At 42.2% G+C, this 21,050-nt stretch overlaps 1 protein-coding gene across 1 annotated transcript in view; it reads right to left on the bottom strand.

Annotated features, from left to right (window-relative positions):
• Positions 1-462: 462 nt before the first annotated feature.
• Positions 463-21,050, bottom strand: part of DNAJC1 (DnaJ heat shock protein family (Hsp40) member C1) — a 207,622-nt gene continuing 187,034 nt past the window's right edge. Inside the window, exons 10-12 of the mRNA XM_082648592.1 lie at positions 7,427-7,475; positions 5,403-5,833; positions 463-2,963 (exon numbers count right to left, since the gene is read on the bottom strand). Of these exons, the coding sequence (XP_082504718.1) occupies positions 2,895-2,963; positions 5,403-5,833; positions 7,427-7,475 (549 nt within the window). The 3' untranslated portion in view covers positions 463-2,894. The remainder of the gene's footprint in view (positions 2,964-5,402; positions 5,834-7,426; positions 7,476-21,050) is intronic.

The raw sequence follows: 21,050 nt of genomic DNA on the forward strand, positions 1-21,050 counted from the left end.
CAGGCCAGCGCTTTCCAAGCCCCGCACGAAGAGACACCTCCTGCCGTTCCCTCTGCCAGGGTCTGAGTGGGGTGGCGACTCTGAGGTTGAATTCTGGGCCTCTTTGTCAGAGGCTAAGTCTGAGGATCGTCCTTGTACCACGTGGGCCCTTGGTGGGCTGCAGTCAGTGTAAACACTTGAGCAGAGGCCTGAGTTAACCTTTTTGGGTAAGGAACCTTTGGGGCAACTGGTGAAAGATGTGTACCCTCTCTCCAGAAAACCACACGTCCAAAAGAATAAAGACTTTGCATACCTTTGGCAGGGCTCCCAGACCACCGGGGCCTGTACAGTGCCCAGGACTCCTGGGGCCCAGGCTAGGGATTCCCGCCCGCGAGGGACCAAATGAGCGTGGCTGGTGGCCTGTCAGCCCTGCTACCTGCGTCTGCAGCTGCTGAAAATGATGGTAACAGGAAGCCTGGATGGTCAGATAGAAAAAGAACATTTATTGTGTTCAACAAGCCAGATTATCATCGTAACAACCTATGCAGTAGCCACCGTTATTCCCTATTTTTCCAGATAGGGAATCGAGACAAAGAGGTAAGACAAGGCACTGATGTCACACAGCTCGGAGGTGTGAACAGATAGATAAGGTCACAAGGCGGGGCTGAGGGGTGGGTTTAGAGAGCACTTCCTTGGGGCGTCAGGAAGGAGAGGGGGGCCGTGCCTGGTCCCCATGAGACCTGTGTCGGGAACCCCTTTTGGAGGTGCCATTGCTTTCCCGACCGTGACCTCACTCAAGCTGAACCCCACGGGTCTCCTGTGTGCAGCTGAGCTCCTGAGCCCTGCCCCACCCGGCCCACTGGTCCTACTTCAACAAAACTCAGCAGCTCCAGGTCCCCCAAATAGGGGAGGCCACGCAGAAAGGGGCTGGTGGCAGGGATAGTAGAAAACCATGCTAGAAGACTCCTCCTTAGTGAGTGTGCAAAAGATGAGGTTGGTAGGCAAATTAGGGCATTTCATCCTAAATTGTACCTCTTAAGGCATCTTTGGACCCCTGTGGGTCTCTCCCCACACTGGAAGCCCAGAAATGTGGTCATGGGATTTGGGGGTGCATGCAACAGAAACCCAATTCAAAGTACCATAGTGAAAAGGGTGATTTCATGGAAGGATGCTCACAGAATGTCACAGGCTGGACAACCAAGCTGTGTGACAAGCCTGACCCTGGACTCGGAGACAGGATGGACCCAAGGCCTGGAAAGCAGCCAGAACAATCCCTTCCTGATTCCCTCCACGCACCAGCTTCTTCCTCTGAGACGTCCCACACCAATGGGGAGTGGGCCTTGGCCCGAAGCGAATGCACAGTAATAACCTCATGGCCCCATTGGCTCCAGGAGAAAGTTCTGGGGCAGAAGCTGTTGGCTCTGGTGCCGCCTGTGACTGGCTCCTGTTTGTTCTTAGAAAGAGGCCTCCTGACATGCAGGCCAGGCAGCCTCTCCCTCCCCGGCTGCCTCCCCTTCCCGACCAGGATGAGGCTCAGGGGAGCTGCTGCCCGAGGACTCAGTTCATGAAAACAATGACTTGGAACAGTTTCTCCACTGCTCTTTTTGACGTCGCAGAGGTGGCAGGTCGTCCACAGCATCAGAGGCGGGCCTACCTGGAGCCACGTGTGTCCTGCTCAGGCTGAAAGGTTACAGAGCCAGTGTGGCTGCTGCCACCCAAACCTTCTCCGGGAATCTAACCTCATTTCAATCCTTAGAGAAAAATGACGTCTTTATAGCATTTTATCAAATCACCTCCCTGAAATGTGTTCTGGTGATCTTTTTTTTTAAAATTTATTTATTTTTGGCTGCGTTGGGTCTTCGTTGCTGCGCAGCAGGCTTTCTCTAGTTGCAGCGAGCGGGGTCTACTCTTCGTTGCGGTGTGCGGGCTTCTCATTGCAGTGGCTTCTCTTGTTGTGGAGCACGGGCTCTAGGTGCGCGGGCTTCAGTAGTTGTGGCTCGCAGGCTCAGTAGTTGTGGCTCATGGGCTTAGTCGCTCTGCAGCACCTGATCTTCCCGGACGAGGGCTTGAACCCGTGTCCCCTGCATTGGCAGGCGGATTCTCAACCACTGCGGCACCAGGGAAGCACTGTTCTGGTGATCTTAATGGTTTTCAAGTTTAGGCAATCTGTACTTCAGCAAACTGCTCTCAGCCCTGAGCAAATGACAGATTTAAAAAGGAGCACTCAGCTGATGGTGATGGTTCAGTCAAAAGTAACAGCACAAAATAGTGATTTTTAACTCAGGTATTGAAAAGTGGGACCCAGTGTCATCAGATCCGAAAAACCTTGCCTACGTGTTGTCTGGAAATTCTATCCGTTGTGTATGCACTTCTACCAAACCATCCAAACTTAAGAGTTTATTATGTCCTTGTGCATTTAGACTTATTTTTTTCTACATACATGTAACATATGCATATACATACAGTTAAGATAACCCCACACTACTCCCAGCCAGCTAGCTCAATACAAAGCTGGTTTGTTCTCCCAAATACTGGCATCCTGCTACTCATTAGCTGGTGTGATCTTTGGTCAAAGAAACACATTAAGTCTTCATTCTTACACATTAGTTCACTCATATGTTCCTTCAAAATCATCCATTTTCCTCACTGTTAGCACTATTCAGTTTGTTCCCCAGGAAATTAAACTTTGCAGTCATGAGAGAGAAAATAATCTATAAAATACCCAAATCTGATTTTTTCTCCTTTAACACAGTATTTGTTTAAACAATGTAGCACAACATTTATTTTACATTTTTAATTTTTTTTACTAAGGCACATGACGTATAGAAATAGTGAGGTACAAAATGCAAATTTCTGCATAAGATTTTTAAAATAATCCTTTTGGAAAATAAGGTAAACATCATCTTCCAGAGGATTCAGCTTTTAGCTTGCTTTTTCTTTTGGACCAGTTCAACCAGCAGCTTGTATCTAGCGATACAGTCTTCCTGGAGAGAGAGAGAGACAGAGAGTTGACAGTTACAATCAGAGTGACCCTCGTGGGGTGAGCCTGCCGTGCCCAGCGCTGACCAAGGGCTGTCCTGTCCACCTGGAATTCCCTGGGTGCCCGGGCGGGAGGTGTGATGTGCACCCTGGGGGAGGGGCTGGTGGCTGCTGTCTGTGGGATGGAGACTTTGGTTACTGTGATGGTGACTTTCGACTCACCAGTGGTACTTAACATTTTAACATTTCACCGTTTCATCACAACACATTACTTCAGAGAAACGAAAAGCCTTGAGGCCAGGCATCCACAACGTCATTCTCATTATGCTTTGCCTCTCCCTGGGGGCCCCTGGGACCTTCCTGCGGTAGGGCCACGTCGGCCCAGCCCCACAGGCTACTACGGGGAGTGTGCCCCGCTCTTCCTCCGGCTCGTACCAGCCCCGCCGAGGTCTCCCAGCCTTCCAGTCAGGCTACAGAACTAGTAGCTTCAGACGCCAGCTGCCTGTTGCTGTCACCCCTTGGGGTGAGGACCCCTAATGAAGCAGGGGAAGGGCCTCATTGCTCTCTTGTTTATCACAAGGTACCTTCCAGAATCCATTTCTGTTTCTGTTCAAAAACACGCCAAAGGCACTGTAAGCCTTCACTTACGGTCACACGTGAACTGGTTTGTGCTCCACAGCAGACGACTTTATCAGAGGCCCTGGACAGAGAACGAGTGTTCGTTCTCTTCCTGGAGTTTTGGCCTAGTAGTGTTCTGAGAGACTCTTCTAATAAGTGCCTCTTCCGCACCCCCAAGGGCCACCTGCCTAAAGTGTCACCCTTTCCCTAACAGCCAAGCTGCCCGGCCGGCCCAGTGCTCTGTGGGGGGATGCGGGGACCCTGGGCTCTGAGCAGTAGGCCTGCCAGGGTGGGCGGCCCAGCCCAGCCCCGTGTGGGCCTCAGGCAGAGGCTCCTCCTTCAGGCCCAGGGCTCCCAGCGGCTTGCAGGCCACTTCCAGGGAGTCGCCCTGTAGCGGGCGAGCCAGCAGGCAACCTCCCCTGGACCTGGTTCTGATGTGGAGGCGTAAGGGGAACACCTGCAGGATAATAAACCATGCTGCTCATTCCTCCCTGAACCAGGAAGGTTTCCAGCCCCCAAGGCAATGAGTTTCTGAGTGTGCTGTCCGCAGGAATCCACGGTTCCAGCTCCTTCATTTTAAGCCAGTGTCAATTCATCACACATGTAAATGCCTGTGTCCCGACAGATGCTAAAGAAATTCAGGGAAAATAATTACTTCTGGCAAACCAGTTGGAGGGACTGGGAGGATCTGTGTTTCTCAAATAGATCAACTGCTAATGGTTTATTTTTCTCCCCGGGAATTCTCAACTTCCTCATTTTAAAGTAGGTGATAGATAACTAGACTTGTACGCACGGGGACATCCATGGCCACGAGCTAGATTTTCCGACATCGAATTTCAATTAAAAAAAAAAAGGAATGTAAATGAACATCAGTGTGCCCACAGGCTACTGAGTGATGGGCAGAGAAGGCAAAGGAGACTGGCTCTTTTGATTTCTCGGTGTTCCTGGTGCCTCAGACGAAGCGTATGGCTACGAGGAAAGACGCCCAGGAGGCTGTATCAGGAAAGGCTTGGGTTGAAAACATCACACCGGAGGCTCTGCAGCTCCCAACTGTCAGAGCAGAAGACAGAGGCCGGACAGGGCCTGACTTCCCACAGGGGCTGCCCCCTTCCCTCCTATCTGAGTTGGCATTTGGGAACTCTCTGCAGATGTGTTTAAACAGACACTAAAAGCTGTACACTGGGAGGAAAGGGCTACAGAGGACAAGCTGGATCCTGATCCTGAGGGCAACCTCTCCCTGACCCCGCCCCCAACACCACTTCCAGCCTTTGGTCCACAGATGCCACCGCTGAGACTAGACAAGTTACACGGCAGAACTGGTGACCATGGCGACGCCGGCCGCCACACGTGTTCCCCGGGTTAAAGAGCTGTGAAGCGCTGGAGGGGCTCGTGATTCTGTGGGAAACCTTCTCCTTGCTGGCCGAAGGGAGCCTCCGCCTGCGAGGGAGGCCTGGCCCTGCGCGGCCCTCGCAGCGACAAGGATGCTGCCCGGCCGTCCCCGCCCCGCCCCGCCCCCGCCGAGCGAACGCTCCAGAAGGTTGGCGGGATTGCTGTGGGGGCAGGTTATGATCTATGCGTGGGGTTTTCGCTGAGAAAACATAACTGGTCTGTATAACGATTCAGCTTGGAATCTTGACCTCATTTACACTAAGCAGTCGAGTGCAGATTCACAGGCTCTCGGGAGACATCTAGTGGAAGGTAACTGGCAGGTAAGAGATGAGGCGGATAGAAAGACGCGTAGGAGGAGGGAAAGCCGGTGGACCCGCTGCGGCCGCGTCCGTGTGATCTAGACCCGCTCGGAGGCCTTCCTTCCCGGCGTCACCCACCTTACTCTTGGACGGGACACACTTGGCGATTTTATCCCAGCGGTCAGAGGATCCCTTTGGGTACTGCTGTAATGCTAACTCCAGAAGCTTCTGTTGGCTCTGAGTCCAGGGCTCCTCCGTGGCTCGCGCTCGCTCTCTCTTCTGGCTCTCATCGTCGCTGGACTCGTGCGGTTCCGACATGTCGAAGTCCTTCTGCCTCTTTCCCCGGACCTTCTCCTCCGGCTCGGGCGGCCGGGCTGGCCTCCGCCTCCGAGGCCAGCTCTCCTCCGCGGCCTCCGGATCGGCCTCCTCCTCGCCGTCCTCCTCCTCCAGCTCCCCAGCCTGCTTGGCCTCCTCCCGCTGAGTGATGATGTCGTCCGGCAAGGTGGTGGCAGCCTTGGGGGGCCGGGAGTTCTGGGCTGTGGATCTGAGTTCGGAGAGTCTGACCATCCCTGTGAGAAAGGACACACGGAGGGGAAGGGCAAGGTCAGTTCCGGTGACAAGAGTCAGGACAGCTGCCTTCACCACAGCAGACAGTGCGCTGGGCATTTTGCATGTATTGTATACTTAATGTTCACACTATTCTATAAAGACAGCCATCGTGACCCCAACTGCAGAGGAGGGAAGTCAGTCTCAGAAGCAGCAGAGGTGGGATCTGAACCCACTTCTGTCTGATTCCAAGCCTTTGTCCTTCCACCGCTCTGAGGACTTCGGGGGGCCTCCCAGGGCCAGGTTGCGATCAGAGGATGAGAAGGTCTCTTAGAGAGGGGATAAGCGGCTACTCTCGAGGTATGGAAAGATGTTCTTCAGAATCTAGGGTTGTTATTAGTTCCGCGAGCGCAAGTACAGTGAATCCGTCAGACCTCCCGCTGGGCTAACCCTGCACGGGGGACCGCCCCCCACCGCCCCCCCCCCCCAGCCAAGCTGCTTCCTGTGCCACCGCGATGCCTCGCTTGACAGAAAAGCACACTCCTCGTGCCACCCACGGGTGTGTTCAGCCACGCCTTTCCCGCCCTGCTCACACACTCCCGACCCCTCCTGTGCTCTAGGAAGATCTGTCTGTGCCCCACCGCCTTCTCAGGAGCAGGTTTCTGGAGACTGTGTCGGAGGGGAGCGTCTTTCACAGAAGCACGTTGCGCGCTTGGGCCTCCACACAGACCAACAGCCGCGCTGGTAGGAGAGCAGTCTGGAAATGCCCTCCTCGCTGGAGACCGCAGAACCGCACGCCCCGTCCTCTCCAGGGGAGACGTTTCGAGATCTCAGGGTTTGCTGGTCCCTAGTAGGTTACATCGAGTGCAGGGACCTGTATTTAAGTGGAGTTGGAAGGTTTAGGAGGTATTTTCTTCTTGGTTCCGAGCAAAAAGTATGGGGACTTGAACAAAATTCCACTTAGTCTTGGAGGAAATGGATTTTTTTTTAAAAAAAAATTATTTTTGGCTGCGTTGGGACTTCGTTGCTGCGCCGGCTTTCTCTAGTTGTGGAGAGGAGGGGCTGCTCTTCGTTGTGGTGCGTGGGCTTCTCACTGTGGTGGCTTCTCGTTGCGGAGAACGGGGCTTCAGTAGCTATGGTATGTGGGCTCAGTAGTTGTGGTGCACGGGCTTAGTTGCTCCGTGGCACATGGGATCTTCCCAGACCAGGGCTTGAACTCGTGTAACTGCTGCACCACCAGGGAAGTCCCTGGAGGAAATGGATTTTGAGAAACATAGATTCTTGGAGAAGCTGCTTGGCCTGTCCCAAAGGACGCTTTGTGTGTGTGGTGGCAATGGTGCACAGTGTGGGGAAATGGCGCAGACTGGCTTTCCCCTGCATGCCCCCCTCCCCCCAATACTAGAGAAGAACAAGGTTTTTACAGTTCTTCAAACTTATTAAGTACATCTTAGCACCACTGTGTGTGCAGGGCTGCATTGGCTTGTGGGTGTTTGTAATTCGATCCCTTTCACAGAGATGACCAGTAGAGTCCATTGGGCAAAACAAGTTATTATAAAAAGGGATTTATGTTGAAGGCACGGCTTTAGATTAATGGGATGGAGTGGGTGCTGACTCACCTGGGGAGCAGGTAACTGAATCCTTCAGTTGCTTGGCTTTGGTTGTCACCTGTTTCAAAATATAAAAGCAGAAAAAATCTGACTTTCCATACGTCTACTGTAGGTCAAGTGACCTCTTTCATAGAAGGTCCGTGTGAAGGAACAGAGTTTACTGAATCTTAGGCCTGGATGGACCCTCAGTCATCAGTTCAGTCCATTTTCTTAACCAACATGGAAACTGAAGCCCAGAGAGATTAAATGAATTACTCCAAAATATCCATCTAATCAAGTGGCAGAGTCAGAACAAGAATTCAGATCACCTGATTACAGCCCCATTATACAAGGCTGCCTGTGAAGATGTACTAGTTTCCAGAATCACTATACAAACACGTCGTGTTTTTTAGTTAGAATTTCCTGAAAGAGTATCTTTCTTCACTGGAGAATATTATACCATAGGGGTATTATGAACAATGGGGAAATTTACTCTTAAGCTAACGATGTTATAATACAAAAGTCTTTTCTTCGTATCCCAGAAAGAAACCCTAAGAGCACCAAGACTGACACTAGCAGAAGGACCTCTTGGTGGAGTAGTAGATGGACCCAAGACCCATGAGACATTTACATACACAAGTGTGGATCCACAGAAATAATGTTTTCTTTCTTCTGTATAAATGGTATTATATTGTACGTCTCACCCTTTAGCTTGCTTTTTTTAATTTAATGATGTATTGGAGGTCTAGATAGATTTCCCTTTTTAAAACTGAGATAAAATTTACATAGAGTGGAATGTACAGATTTTTAAATGTACATTTCAATGAGTTTTGACCAAAAAACCCCCATGCAACCTACATTCTAATCAAATTACAGAAAATTCCGTTATCCTAGAAAGTTCCCTGTTCCCCTAAATCCATCTCTACCCTGCCATAGACAACCACTGTTCTGATTTCTATTATATATAAACAGGAGATCAAAATTAATTTAAAAAAATTAAAGTTGGATAGTTAACTGCCCCAATGCACTTATTAAACAAGCCATCCCTTCTCCATTTAAAAGGTTAACTTTATTAAAATTATATTAAAATTACATTTCATTGTATACATGGAATACATACTTTGTATTCTATCCCCTTATTCCGTGTAAATTCTTGAACAAACATTTTGCTGCTTTAATGAAATTTGAAAGGAAAACCTCAGAAAGCATGCTCTAACATCCTCAGAGCTCGGAGTTAGAGCTCATATTCAGTTTTGGTTCCACCTCTGATTAGCTGGGTAACCTTGAGCTATTTCCAATCCTCTCTCTCTCTCTCTCATGTATTACCCTCTGTAATATGTGGATAAAACTGCTAATACCTTTTGTCTGGTAGGGATGTTTTAAGTTTGAAATAAGCTCTTAGCATGATACCTAGCAAATGTTAAAGGCTTATAATTACCTATTATAATTGATGTGGATCATTTGTTTTCCATTCATGCAAAAGGGCAGAATTAGAGAAAATATTTAAAGCTGCTTAGAAACACTCTTCAATTTTATTCCCTCTCTGTAGATGACCTTGCTTTGTATTTTATGGGAAAAAACTTGAAGTTATCCAACATGAGCTTCCCTGACTTCCAACTTTCCCAACTCAAATTTCTGATTGCACCGCCATATATCTTTCCCACATTTTATATAACCTACACATATGCTCTTGTACATTTTGAATCACCTCTGCATTACTTACAATACCTGATACAATCTAAATGCTATGTAAATAGTTGCCACTGTGAGGCAAATACGTGTTTTGCTTTTTACAACTTTCTGGATTCCCCCCCACCCCCCAAATATTTTCCATCCGAGGTTGGTTGAATTTGCAGGTGTGGTGCCGACCATACCGTGGGGCTTCCCTCTGTAACTGCCGTTAAGTGTCTTATTTAGACGTCTCCTAGCTCCTGAAACTAAACAACTCCCAACCTAAACTCATCAACTTCTCTGCTTTCCCCCCTTCCTTTTCCTAACAGTACTATCATCCCAGTCACGTAGGGGCAAAACCAAAGAACCAATTTTTGGACTTTTTTCTCCCTCCCCAACCAGCTGCCACGTTCTTCACAATACTGACCCCATGTGTTCCCATCTCTCTCAGATCTCCACCACCTGTATTAGTCCTTCATTCTCTGACTGAATTAATATAACAGCCTTCTAACTGGTCTACAACTTATTTATTAGCAGTTCCCATGGAATAATATCCCCAAGGCAGAGTTCTGATCAGATACCTTTCATGGCTCATCAATGACCATACAACAAAGTGTTCAATTCTTAACCTGACACACAAGGAAATCCACAGTCTGATCTATTTTCTTTCCTGTGTGCATCCTTCCTTTCAGCGAACTAAACAATTAATGCTCTCCAGATGGTCAGAAATTCTCTGCTCTGTACTCTTGGCCATTGTTAACATTTGTCTTAAATGATTTTCTTTTCTTCATCAAACCTCTCCTTAAATATCTATCCGTCCAGAGCCAAGTCATCCTTCGAAATACTTGCAAGTGTGACTTTCTTCTTGAAGACTTCCCAGATGCCCACCACCAGGACTACCAAGTCTGGTGACAATACCTCTCCTCTCTCAATTTCTACTGTATTTTTAAAGATTCTATATTTTTACATCATAATACAATAAAATTACCTTTTCCTCTTCTGTTGCACAGTTCTATGAGTTTTAACACATTTATAGATTCATGTAACTATAGGATACACAACCTACATATAGGATATGGAATAATTCTTTTTTTTCTCCTGCCTCTTGTTATTTAACAAAATATTTTGGAGATTATTCCAGAATAGTACACAAAGACCTCCCTTGTTCTGTTTCTTAAGAAACAGCTTAACTGAGATACAATTCATATACTATACAATTCATCCACTTAAAGTGTATAATTCAGTGGTTTTTACTAAATTCAGATATGTGCAGCCATCATTGTGGCCAACTTGAGAACATTTTCATCACTTTGAAAAGAACCCCCATATCCTTTAGCTATCATTCTCCATCCTCCTTATTCCACCCCATCCCTCATCAAGCAATAAGCAACTACAAATCCCTGTCTCTACAGATTTCTCTGTTCTGGACTTCCATATGAATGGAATCATACAATATGTGGATTTTTGTGGCTGGCTTCTTTCACTTAGGGTAACGTTTTCCAGGTTCATCCAAGTTGTAGCATATATCAGTATTCCTTTTTATTGCAGAACAGTATTCCATTGTATGCATATACCACATTTTGTTTATCCATTTATCAGGTGATAAACATTCGTATTGCTTCCATCTTTTGGCTATTATAAATAATGCTGCTATAAACATTCGTGTATAAGTTTTTGTGTGGGCATATGTTTTCGTTTCTCTTGGGTATATACCTAGGAGTGGAACTGAGGAGTTATATGGTAGCCGTGTTTAACTTTTTGAGGAACTGTCGTACTGTTTTCCAATATGGCTGCAACATTTTACATTCACATCAGCAGTATATGAGTCTTCTGATTTCTCTACATCTTTCCTAAAACTTATTACCCAACTTTTTGTATTATCCCACATCCTAGTGGATGTGAAGTGGTATCTTGTGGTTTTAATTTGCATTTCCCAAATGACTAGTGATACTGAACATTTTTTTTCATGTTTATTGGCTATTTGTATATCTTCTTTGGATAAATGTGTATTCAGATCCTTTGCTCATTTTTTATTTGGGTGATTTGTCTTTATCATTGAGTTGTAAGGGCTCTTTATATATTCTGGATACAAGTCCTTCATCAAATAAATGATTTGCAAATATTTTCTCCCATTCTGTGGGTTGTCTTTTCCCGCTTAGTGGTGTCCTGTGAAGCATAAAAGTTTTAAATTTTGATGACATACACATTTTTTTTCTTTCTTTCTTTTTTTTTTTAGTTGCTTGGACTTTTGGTGTCCTATCTAAGAATCCTTTTGCCAAATTCAAGGTCATGAAGATTTACCCTTCTGTTTTCTTCTAAGAGTTTTATAGTTTTAGCTCTTACATTTAGGGGAATATTGCAATCTTAACAATGTTAAATCTTCTGATCCATGAACAGGAGATATTTTTCCACTTATTTTGATCTTCTTCAATTTCTTTCAACAATGTTTTGTAGTTTTTAAAGTTTGTATTTTTTGTTAAATTTATTCCCAAGTATTTTATTCTTTTTGATGCTATTGTGAGTGCAATTATTTTCTTTATTTCATTTTCAGGTTGTTCATTGTAGGTATATAAAACTAAAACATTTTTGTATATTTATGTTTACTGCAATCTTGATGTACTAATTCCAATAGTTTTTTAGTTAATTACTTAGTATTTTGTATACATAACATCATGTCATTAGCAAATAGGGACAGTTTACTTCTTCCTTTTCAATCTTATTTCTTTTTCTCAGCTAACAGCCCTGGCTAGAACCTCATATAATGTTGAATAGAAGTGGTGAGAGCAGACATTATTGTCTTGTTCTTTATCTTAGCAGGAAAACATCCCCTCTTTCACCAATAAGCATGATATTAACTGTGGGATTTTAGTAGATGTTCTTTATCAGGTTGAGGCACTTCCCTCTTATTCCTAATTTGTTGAGTGTTTCTATCATGGAAGGATGTTGGATTTGTTAAATACTCCTATTGAGATGATCTTGTTTTTTAACTCTATTGATATGATTAATTTACATTAATTGATTTGCAGATATTGAATCAACTTTGCATTCTTGGGATAAAACCCACTTGATTAGGGTATATAATTATTTTTATAAGTTACTGGATTTGGTTTGCTGTATTTTGTTGAGAATTTTTGCATCCATATTCATATGAACTATTAGTATGTAGTTTTCTTCTCATGTCTTTGGTTTGGTATTAGAGTAATACTGGCTTCACAAAATGTGTTGGGAAGTATTCATCCTTTTCTATTTTGGGGAAGATTTGTGAAGTTTTGGTATTCATTCTTCTTTAAATGTTTGGTAGAGTTCAGCAGTGAAGCCATCTGAGCCTGGGCTTTTCTTTTTTCTTTTTTTTTTTGCAGTACACGGGCCTCTCACTGTTGTGGCCTCTCCCGTTGCGTAGCACAGGCTCCGGACGCGCAGGCTCAGCGGCCATGGCTCACGGGCCCAGCCGCTCCGCGGCATGTGGGATCTTCCCAGACCGGGGCACGAACCCGCATCCCCTGCATCGGCAGGTGAACTCTCAACTACTGCGCCACCAGGGAAGCCCTGGGCTTTTCTTTTTGTATAGTTTTTTTTTTTTTTTAATTACTAATTCGATCTCTTCACTTGTTATAGGCCTATTTCGATTGTCTATTTCTTCTAAACTTGATTCAGTTTTAGTAGTTTATGTCTTTCTAGGAATTTGTTCATTTCATTTATATCTATTAGAAAAACAGGTATCTAACTTCTTGGCATACATTTGTTCACAGTATTCCTTTACAGTCCTTTTTATTTCTGTAAGGTTGGTAGTGATCTCCTTTTTCATTTCTGACTGTATTGAGTCCTTTTTCTTTTTTGTCAGCCTAGTTAAATGTCTGTCAATTTTATTGATATTTTCAAAGAATCAGCTTTTGGATTCATTGACTTTTCTCTATTTCTTTCCTAGTCTTATTTCATTCATTTCTGCTCTACTTTTTTATTTCCTTTCTTCTCCTTCCTTTAAGTTTAGGTTGTCATTTTCCCATTGTCTTAATGTGGAAGATTGAATTATTGGTTTGAGGCCTTCTTTCTTAATAAAGGCATTTACAGCTATAAATTTCCCTCTACGAATTACATTAGCTGAATTTCTTAAATTTTGGTGTGTTGTGTCTTCATTTTTCATTTGTCTTTAAGAATTTTTATTCCCCTTGGAATTTCTTCTTTGATTCATTTGTTGTTTAGGAGTCTGCGGTTTAATTTAGACATATTTGTTGATTTTCCCAATTTCTTCCCTGACACTGATTTCTAATCTCATTCCTTTGGGATCAGAGAATATATTTGTATTATTTCTATCCTTTTAAACTTATTGAGGTTGTTTGATGGCCTAGCACATGGTCTATCTTGGAATATATTTCAGTTTACTTGAAGAATGTATATTCTGTTTTTGTTGGATGAGGTGTTATAGAGATGTCTGTTAGGTCTAGCTGGTTTATTATCATTCCATTTTTCCTTGTTAATCTTCTGTCTAGTTGTTTTATCCATTATTGAAAAGTGGAGGCATTGAGGTTTCCAACTCTTATTGTTGAATCATCTGTTTCTCTTTTCATCCATCTCAATTTTTGCTAAAAGTATTTTGGTGCTCTGTTATTAGATGCACATGATTTTCACTGTTATATTTTCCTGGACTGGCCTTTTAATTATTATAAAATGTTCCTCTTTATCTCTAGTAATTTTTTTGTTTTAAAGTCTACTTAATCTAATATTCGTATAGCCACTCCAGCTTTCTTACAATTGCTATTTGCATGATTATCTTTTTTCTATCCTTTTACTTTCATTTTATTTCTAGTTGTGAATCTAAAGTGTGTCTCCCATAGACCACATAGAGATGAATCATGATTTTTTTTATCGTGTCGGATAATCTCTCTTTTGATTGGATTGTTTAATCCATTCACATTTAGTGTTGTTGATATAGTTGAATTTGATTTCTTTTAACTTTTAATGTCTTTTTTGTTCCTCTATTCCTCTATTATTGTTTTCTTTTGCATAAGTGAGTATTTTCTAATGTAGCATTTTAATTAATGATTGTTTTTTTTTTTTTTTTTTTTACTATATTGAGTTTTGTTTTTTTTAAGAGGTTGCTCTAGGGTTTACCATATACATCTTATGACAGTCAGCTTCAGATTTATACTACCTTAATTCCAGTGATATACAGAAATGTTACTTCAGTATAGCTCTATCCCTTGGCCCCCGACCCCAGCCCCAACCCCAACCATTTTTTGGCCATGCTGCGTGTCTTGTGGGATCTTAGGTCCCTGACCAGGGATTGAACCCAGGCCCTCGGAAGTGAAAGCATGGAGTCCTAACCACTGGACTGCCAGGGAATTCCCTAGCGCTATTCCCTTTACCCCCATACTGTAGTATGGCCATTATACATATTGTATCTATTCATGTTACAAACTCAGTAATATTCTTATAATTACTACTTTACCATCTGTAATGGTTTACTCAGCCCCATACAGCTTTGCTCCCACCCACCTCCTTTGTGCTGTTATTGGCAAATATATTAGACAAATACTACCTTTCTATATGTTACAGGTCTGACAGTAACATATATCTATTATTTGATACAATTGCTTTCTAAATCAGTTAAGAAGAAAACATTTATTAATACTGTCTTTCATTACCTTATTACCTTCACTGGTGTTCTTTTTCATGTGGATTCAAATTACAATCTGAGGTCACTTGTTTTCAGATTGAAGAACTTCAGTTTTTGTTATCTTGAAAATGTTTTATTTTGCATTCATTTTGATAAATAGCTTTGCTGGATGTAGGATTTCTGGTTGGCAAGTTTTTCTTTGAGTACTCTGAATATGTTATTCCACTGTCCTAGCCTACGTGGTTTATGCTGAGAAGTAAGCTGTTAATCGTATTGGTGTGTGTGTGTGGGGGGGGGTTCCCTGTTAGTCACAAGTCACTTCTCGCTGCCTTCAAGGTTTTCTCCTTATTTTTTACTTTCAGCATTTTTATTATGATGCATCCTTTGTGGATATCTTTGAGCTTATCCGACTCAGAATTCAGCATGTTTCCTGATGTATACAGGTTAGCTTTTTTCAATGTATTTGGGAAATTTTCACCCACCATTCTTTGGATTTTTTTTCCCCTCCTTTCTCTCTCTCCTCTCCTAACTCCCATTATGTGTATGTTGGTGTGCTTAATGGTGTCTCATTTTTCTCTGAGGCTCTGTTCACTTCCTCTTTTGTTTTTCTCTCTGTTCTTCAGCTTGAATACTCTCCGTGGAGCATCTCTAGTGAATTTATTTATTTATCTCTCGCCGTGTTGGGTCTTTGTTGCTGTGTGCGGGCTTTCTCTGGCTGTGGTGAGCAGGGGCTACTCTTCATTGTGGTGTGCAGGCTTCTCTCGTTGCAGAGCACAGGCTCTAGGCATGCGGGCTTCAGTAGTTGTGGCACGCGGGATGTAGACCACAGGCTCAGTAGTTGTGGCACACGGGCTTAGTTGCTCTGCATCATGTGGGATCTTCCCGGACCAGGGCTTGAACCCTGCATTGTCCCCTGCATTGGCAGGCAGACTCTTAACCACTGTGCCACCAGGGAAGTCCTCTAGTGAATTTTTTTTTTTTTTTTTTTTTTGCGGTAAGTGGGCCTCTCACTGTTGTGGCCTCTCCCGTTGTGGAGCACAGGCTCCGGACGCGCAGGCTCAGCGGCCATGGCTCATGGGCCCAGCCGCTCCACGGCATGTGGGATCTTCCTGGATCGGGGCACGAACCCGTGTCCCCTGCATCGGCAGGCGGAGTCTCAACCACTGCGCCACCAGGGAAGCCCGAATTTTTAAAATTTCAATTATTGTACTTTTTAACTCCAGAATTTCCACTTGGTTCTTTTATTTCTTTTAAAATAATTTCTATCTCTTTATTGATATTATTTGTCTGATGCAACACTGTCATTATATCTTCCCTTGTTTCTTTCATCATCCTTTCCTTCAGTTCTGTGAACATATTTACAAGGGTTACTTTGAAGTCTTTTTCTGTGAAATCTGACATTTGGTCACTCTTATACGGCAGCTTCTGTTGCCTTCTGTTTTTCTAATGTACGGGTCATATTTTCCTGTTTCTTTTCATGGCTCATTATTTTTGTTCAAAACTGAACATTTAGATAATATATTGCAGCAATTCTGGTTAGTGATTTTTCTCTCGCCACACCCTTCCCCAAGTTAGGGTCTGTCGTTGTTATTTGCATGCTTGTTTAATGGATGGCTGGATTTAGCGAAGCCTATGCCCCTCTGCCCCCTACAGCATTAAGCCTCTGATGTCGCTCCTCAGGTACTGCAGGTATGGGTATCCCCAGTCATCTTGGGATGCTAGTGGTATCTGTAGGACTCTCTTCCTCTCTTTACCTAACCACACCCATTAATAAACTACATTAACTGCTGGCTGACGCTTTATTGTTTACAAAATGCCCCAGGGTATAAACTGCTCTACAATCACATCAAATCAAATTGTGGCTTCTTTGAAGGAATGGTTTCTGAAGGCAATGTGTGATATTTATTCTGACTCCTGGAGGACTCCTCCTAGAGAAGGAGTTATTATCCATGAGTTGGTTTGAGAATCCATGGTTAGTTATTCCTTGTACTGACAGAGGATTCTGAATACAGTACATGTCTTCCTTAGCTTATGATGGAGTTACAGCCCAATAAAGTTTCAACAAGTTTCAGTGAGTTGAAAATGCTTACAATACACCTAGCCTACTGAACATCATAGCTTTTAGCCTAGCCTGCCTTAAACATGCTCAGAACACTTACATTAGCCTAAAACTTGACAAAGTCATATAACACAAAGCCTATTTTATAATAAAGTATTGAATATCTCACATAACTTACTGAATACTGTACAGAAAGTGGAAAAAAGGATGGTTGTAAGTGTGTCAGTTGTTCACCCTCATAATCGCTTGGCTGAGTGGGAGCTGCAGCTGCTGCCGCTGCCCAGCATCACGAGGAGTATGTACTGCATACGACTAACCCAGGAAAAGACCAAAATTCAGAATTCAAAGTATGGTTTCTACTGAAGGTGTATTGCTTTCGCACCATCATAAAGTTGAAAAATAGTTAAGTTGAACCACTGTAAGTAGGGGACCATCTGCATATGTCACAATCTGGCCTATCCATACCACACAAAACAAATAGCTGCTATAATCTGAGTCTTTCAGATTCTCAGTTCTAAATAATAAAACGAATGGGATGTCACTATAGTCACCTTTGAGCCAAACTTTTCTCTCACTTAAAAAGGCAACTTAGAACCTATAAGAAAGAAGCAAAAAGCACAACTGGTCAACTTTCCAATTCTATGTAGTCCAAGATTTATTTTAATGTTCTATCCTCTTTGCCAAGTCCATATCTCCTGGTGCCATGAGATGGTTGTATAACAATGATGACTCTAAGTGATCCTTTTTTTCTTGAGAATTTCTCTTCTTTTCATTAGTTTCCATCTCAGGAGAAGGCATGTATATGGCAAAATAGTTCTGTTTTGGGGGCAAATTTGGCATCCTCAGCAGATCATTTATTATTCTAGGCAGATTAAGAAGTTTCCAAATAAGTGACAGTCTAATAATAAAGCTCACTGTCCAGGGTGTCTCTGAGTATGGCAGTATGCCACTTCAGGAAAGGAAAGTCATCCTTCAGTGAGCATTGGTCACCACCAATTCTATTTCTTTCCTATAGATCTAGATAACTTCAATTACATGGGTGTCAGTTTGCTTTTTTTTTTTAAAGGTATAATTGACAAATAAGATTGTAAGATATTTAAAGCGAACAACATGATGATATATGTATACATTTAAAAGGATTCCCCCTATTAAGTTAATTAACATATCGATCACCTCATATATTCACTTTTGTTGTTGAGAACATTTCAGTTCTCTCTTAGCAAACTTCAATTCTATAATACAGTGTTGTCAACTGTAGTCACTATGTTATACATTAGATCCTCAAACCTTATTCAACTTATAACTGAAAGTTTGTACCTTTTTACCAACCTCTCCCTATCTCCCCCATCTCCTAGTCCTGGCAACCACTTTTCTACAATTTTTCTATGAAGCTTTACTTTTTTTTGGCTGAATAATACTCCATTTTGTGTGTGTGTGTGTGTGTATAAACACATTTTCTGTATACATCCAGCAGTTGATGGACACTTAAGTTGTTTCCATACACTGGCTGTGGTGAATATTGTTGCTATGAAATTGGGAGTGCAGATATCTCTTGGAGATAATGATTTTGTTGCCTTTGGATATATACCCAGAAGTGGGATTACTGGATCATATAGTAGTACTATTTTTAATTTCTTGAGGAACCTTCATACTGTTTTCCATCGTGGCTGTACAAGTTTACGTTCCCACCAAAAGTCTACAAGGGTTTTCTTTTCTCCACATCCTCACCAGCATGTTATCTCGTCTTTTTCATAACAGATATCCTAACAGGTTTGAGGTGATATCTCATTGTGGTTTTGATTTGCATTTCCTTGATGATTACTGATGTTGAACATCTTTTCATATACTTGGCCATTTATAGGTCTTCTTTGGAAAAAACGTCTATTTAGCTCTTTTGCCCATTTTAAAATTGAATTTTTTTTTTTTTGGTATTGTGTTGTGTGAGATCCTTATATATTTTGGATATTAACCCCTTATTGGATGTGTCCTTTGCAAGTGTTTTCTCCCATTCCATAGGTTTTCATTTTGTTGATGGTTCCCTCGCTGTGCAGAAGCTTTTTAGTTTGATGTAGTCCCACTTATTTTTGCTTTTGTTACCTTTGCTTTTGGTGTCAAATCCAAAAAAATCAACACCAAGACTAATGTCAAGGGGCTTACTCCCTATATTTTCTGCTAGTTTTATGGTTTCAGGTCTCATGTTCAAGTCTTTAATCCATTTTGAGTTAGTTTTTGCGTACAGTACAAGATAGAAGCCTGGTTTTATTCTTTTACGTGTGGCTGTCCAGTTTTCCCAACACCATTTATTGAAGAGACTATCCTTTTCTCATTGTATATTCTTGGCTTTGTCAAAAATTAGTTGCCTGTACTAGTAAAATAAACCAGTGGATTTATTTCTGGTCTCTCTATTCTGTTTTTAATGCCAGTACCATACTGTTTTGATTACTATCACTTTAAAAGTTGAAATCAGAAATGTGATCCCTCCAGGTTGTTCTTCCTTCTCAAGATTGCTTTGGCTATTTGGGATCTTTTGTGGTTCCATACACATTTTCAGACTGTTTATTTCAGTGAAAAATGCCATTCGAATTTTGAGAGCGTTTACACTGGATCTGTAGATTGCTTTGGGTGGTATGGACATTCTAACAATATTAAATTCTTCCAGTCATGAACACAAAATATCTTTCCATTTATTTGTGTCTCATTCAATTTCTTTCGTGAGTGTCTTGAGAGTTTTCAGTGTATAGATCATTCATCCTCTTGTTTAAATGTAAAACTAGCACTTTATTCTTTCTGATGCTATTGTAAATGGAATTAATTTCTCTTTTTGACAGTTTGTTGTTGGTGTACAGAGTTACAACTGATTTCTGTATACTGATCTTGTAGCTTACGATTTTACTGAAATAGTTCATTAATTCTAACAGTTTCGGTGGAGTCTTTAGGGTTCTCTATATGTAATATCATGTCATCTGCAAATAGAGATGACATTGGAGGTGACATATTCATCACCAAATTTATTTCTCTCTGATAGATCTAGATGACTTGGATAACATGGGTGCCAATTTAGTCATGAATGTTTAGTATTACTTCTCACCTATTCTATAATGAATTTTTCAGTTACTCATTCTGCTTTTATATCATGTGCAATTGTAGAAGGTATGGGCTCTGTCTGGCTTAATGGAGATTTATGACTTTTTTCTAGCCTCCTTTTGGGAGAAGACCTATAGGTCCATACAGACAAGACTTCTCTTCTTCCTCAGTATGTGAACAAATAATATTGTGGGCTACTGGCTTAGGTGGGCTTTTGGATAACACTACCCACATGTGTATTAACAGTTACATGGATTGTAGAATTGTAGGGAAATTTGTTTCATCATGTTCTGATTCCAAGCAGAAAATACTTTTATAATTCTTCTTCTTAATGTAGTTATACCTAAAGCTATCTTTAAAATTCTTATGAAATGGGGGCTCTATGAGCAAATCTGGGATATATAGGTTAGGGTGGAGTGAATGAAAGAAACCTAAAATAGGTTTCATTCCTTCCAGTGAAAACACTGATGAAAGTAACAGAAAATTAACAAAATGAAAACTGTATTCCATAGGGTACAGTTAGGATCAGTGGATAGTTATATAGTGGCACATTTCTACTCAACATACAGAAGAGTTTTCCATTTTTCTGAGCTATATAAAGTGTATACTCATATTCCTGGCATCCTCAGATAACTCAGAAAATAAATGTTGGCTATTAGTGATAACCTCAAGTCATATTTTTCAAATTCTGGCTGACTTAATGATATTTTAAGTATTCTAATAATAAAAATTATGTAACTGTGAAGTTCATTACAGTTGGACCCTGAGTAACACAGGTTTGAACTGAGCAGATCCACTTACGTGTTTTTTTTTTTTCAATAAATATGTACTAAACTACTACACAATCCACCGCTGGTTGGATCTGAGGAGGCAGAACTATGGATACACAGTTGACTGTAAAGTTATATGTGGATTTTCAACTGTGCGGGGGACTGGTGCCCCTAACTGTCATGTTGTTCAGGGATCAACTGTATTTTCATTCAGTTGTATTTAATTTTGGCCAACTTTCTGTTGAATCTAGCACTCGTTATAACCAGGAGCTACTGTAGTTTTCAAATAAAAACGGCACTCTGTTACCTGAACATTAAATAAACCACCTGAAAAATGTTTCCAGCTGGTAGAGAGCAGTGCTGTTCATTCTTATTATTTCTCCAATGTCTTTAAATTTTTCTCTGGATCCTCTGTCTGGATAGAAAATACAAGAAATAATAATAGTGTACATCTTA

Source organism: Grampus griseus (genome assembly GCF_964374135.1).
Source record: "Grampus griseus genome assembly, chromosome: 2".
In the NCBI taxonomy this organism is placed as follows: domain Eukaryota; kingdom Metazoa; phylum Chordata; class Mammalia; order Artiodactyla; family Delphinidae; genus Grampus; species Grampus griseus.